The sequence below is a fragment of the Oryzias melastigma genome, linkage group LG6 (assembly GCF_002922805.2).
Source record: "Oryzias melastigma strain HK-1 linkage group LG6, ASM292280v2, whole genome shotgun sequence".
NCBI lineage: Eukaryota > Metazoa > Chordata > Actinopteri > Beloniformes > Adrianichthyidae > Oryzias > Oryzias melastigma.
This window is the reverse complement of record NC_050517.1, coordinates 29,466,516-29,470,043: the sequence shown is the minus strand read 5'-3', so window position 1 is coordinate 29,470,043 and position 3,528 is coordinate 29,466,516. Positions and strand designations below refer to the sequence as shown.

The following is a 3,528-nucleotide window of genomic DNA, read 5'->3' as shown; positions in this document are numbered from 1 at the left end:
GGGGGGGGGGGGGGGGGCAGCAGCTCTCAGACCAAACACCAGATTAAGACAACTTGAGTCTAAAGTTCCCTGATTTAATGCCCCCCATACACACACACACACACATTCCACATCAGTCACATTAACCATTCACATCCGCCACCGGTTCCCACCTTCCGCTTCGCCCCGGGACAAAATCTGACACCCCCGAAATAACCTGGAGAATCACTGGAGTCCACAGGCCCCCGTCCAACCCGCTCTTTTTATAGGGACAAATGGTAATTATCACCCCCCCTCATTTAGGATGTGGGGGGGGGGTCTCCCTCCTCTGGGGTCTAAATGAATCAGCTGAGATGCTGCAGACGGATTGTTCCCTTTAGTTGGAGTTCTCCCATTGACTGTATACAGAGTACTGGACAGTTCCTGCCAGATGAAACAAATTCAGTCGCCATTTTTCCACAATACAGACATGTTGGAGCCGACGACAGCGATTGGTCCGAGTTGGTCCGAGTCACGTTACTATGGCAACTACTGTCACCAATCAGGGGTGAGCATTGCATTGTGGTTTATATTTGCAAATCTAGTGAGTATCGATGCACGCTAGTTTTTGCAAAGACTTCTGGGAAATTTCTAGTGCACTTGATTTTGGAATTAGTAGATTCGGACAGAACAAGAAAATGGATTATATAGTGAGTAGATGGAGAACTTGGACACAGCTTATAGGATTTTGGGTACTTCCTGTTTGGAAGTCACCCAGTCCAGTTCTCAGATACAGTCAGTGAGTTCGTCCTCCTGGCTCCAGCACCTGTGAGGTTTGTATGAAAGCAGCACAGAACCTCAACCCTCATATGTGCGAGTACTGTGGTTAAGATGAGCAGCTCCAGAGAACAGATGACCCCCGAGCCTCACCTGAGGAACCCAGGAAGTAGCGTTCCAGCACGGAGCCGAAGCCAGAGGGGGTGTTCCTCAGATCGCTGACCACAAAGGGCTGCATGGTGACGTTCTGATCGTTGATGGGCCAGGTCTGACCCCGGACGCCGGCCCCCCCGTACCACGACACGTTGGCCATGGAGAAGCAGCTCTGAAAGGAAACGTGCAGATTCATGCCAGGGCTGGGCGATACGGAGCATGTGGGTACCGATCAATGTGGTGGATGTGACACAAACCTCAAAATCTGTTTAATAGCTGTGAATAGTTTTTGTGAGTTTTCCATTTTAAAATGATTTGATAAACAGAATTAGGGCAATATTTTCAGTTGAATGGAAAACAGTTTGTTGAATAAAAACTTCTTGAAATTAAATAAAAAGCAAAGAAGTGAATGCAAAAGAGTCTACAAACCAAAAGAAACAAGTAACTATGCTACAAAAATAAACCAAAATGTTAAGAAAAATCAAGTGGTAGAAATACAAATAATTTATTAGCCTTTAAATTACGGCTGCGACAAACAATTATTAATAGTCGACTAATCACTGATTATTTTTTACAATTAGTCGACAAATCCGGCCATACAAAAAGTAGATATAAAACATATCTTAACCATCGTTAGCTTTAAACTAACTGAAAACTAGATATATAGCATTACCTGTGACAATGAAGATGCTATTGATAGCTGGAGATGCTGAAGCAGTTAAATGCCCAATTAGCCTAGATAAACTGGAGAAAAAGTCTAAGTTAACAGCTAGCACTTTGTTAAAATATTAGCAAAACTCAAAAACAGCTTTAAAAACTTTTTAAAAAGCCTAAATTAGCCAAAACAGCTAGCATGTGGCTGGAATATTAGCTAAACTCCAAAACAGCCTAAAAACTTGAATAAATGCCAAAATGGAAACAGAATGTCGTGATAACTTTCAACTTCACTACACTCTGACTCCATATATTATAACGAGTAATCCACTATTAAATTAGTTGTTGGCTATTTAAATAGTCGATTAGTCAACTAATCGTGGCAGCTCTACTTTATATAGAATAATAAAAACAGGTGAATCATCGGCAGCGACTCAGCTGGTCCGTTTTGCAGATACAGAAAAGTTTCAAACATGAGTGGAAATATCAACATCTGTGGATCGGTATCGATCCGAGACCAACTTGAGCTTGATACTATGGATATCTTGGATCGATCTCTGATCTGGACGGGAACAGGAAGGTCACGACAGAGGTACCTTGACCTCCGACCCCTCCAGGTGAGTAACTACATGAATTCTTGGTTTGAGGCTCCATCCACAGAACAGCTGAAGGGGGTCAAAGGGGAACGTTTCAGACTCATAGAGCTTCATGAGGGCCTCATCTGTTCCAAGACACCCCCCCACCCCACCCCACCCCACCCCCAAATGATTTGGGTCAGCACTTTCTAGAAATCTGTCTGGAGTGCTTTGTGAGCTGTGTGTTTTCCAGAAGAACAGATCAACCTCCACATCAACTCCCTCATGAATTCGGGTGGGGGGGGGGGTGGGGGTACAGTGAGGCAAAGTAAGAACATTTCAGCTGACAATTTGTTAAAAATCATAAAAGTAAAAAACCGGAGGAGCACAAAGTAAAAGTTCTGTCTCCTGTTTGATATTTGGGGGAAAACCTCGATTTTTTAGCTTCACTCTTTCAAAATAAAACCAAAGTCTTTGTGATGAGACTTTTGTTGCCTCGATTTTCCCACCGTTTCGACCCGCCTGTTTTTCACCTGAGCTCCAGTTTCCTGGAGGCGCGCGGAGGGGGCGCGTTTGGATGCTTTTTGCGCGCGAGGCGACACTTTGCGCACGGGCTTTCCGCGGACCCCGAGCGCGCACCCACCTTCAGCTCCACATGACAGTGCACCGGCGCCCACACCATGCTGTAGCACTCCGCCTCCGAGTCCTCTCTTAGCTCCAGAGAGATCTTCACGTCCGCCACCGAGTCCCACGTGTAGCAGAACTCGGTTTTGTTGAGCCAGCACAGATTCCTCACGAACGGAACCTCGGTGTCGGGGTTCCCGACGTTCCCCACATCTATCTCCACAAAGGTCCTGTCCTCCGCCAGAGTCTGGATGACCAACGAGTGGGTCCTCCTCTCCCAGATCAGCCCGCTGAGGGTCCCCCGGAGGATCCAGTTCTTGTTGGGCTGGTCCACCACCTGCCAGTAAATTATCCCGATGGTCATTACGAAGAAGACTGCGACCCCCAGACAGGCTATAGCTCCTTTCCAGGTCTCGTTCATCTCTTTGGAGCCCGTGTCCCAGGTCACCTCTGGAATGGGGCTGGGGTTCCTGTTCCGGGCGGGGGGCATGTTGTTTTAGTGATCAACCAAAAATCGAACTCTGGAGAGACCGCAGCAGTGTCGGCGCGTCAAAGAGCTCTGCGGCTGCGTGGTGTCATGGTGTTTCCTGCAGTGAGGAGCAGTCTGCTCATGGTCCGCGCGGTGCGTAACTGTGCGGCAGCGGAGCGCAGCGCGAAGCCGCGAGAAGGTCCGATCCCTGCGCGCCGGAGGATGAATGGAGACGTGACTGAGCGCAAAGCGCTGCAGGGAAAGCTTGCATTTGTAAACTGGCTGCAGTCAAATCACCCCCCTCCCCCCCCACACACA

The 3,528-nt window shown here is 47.8% G+C and overlaps 1 protein-coding gene across 1 annotated transcript in view; it reads right to left on the bottom strand.

Moving 5' to 3' along the window:
• Positions 1-3,472, bottom strand: part of si:ch211-236l14.4 (SITS-binding protein) — a 20,577-nt gene extending 17,105 nt beyond the window's left edge. The window contains exons 1-2 of the mRNA XM_024282805.2: positions 2,761-3,472; positions 889-1,060 (exon numbers count right to left, since the gene is read on the bottom strand). Of these exons, the coding sequence (XP_024138573.1) occupies positions 889-1,060; positions 2,761-3,231 (643 nt within the window). The 5' untranslated portion in view covers positions 3,232-3,472. The remainder of the gene's footprint in view (positions 1-888; positions 1,061-2,760) is intronic.
• Between the last annotated feature and the right edge of the window lie 56 nt (positions 3,473-3,528).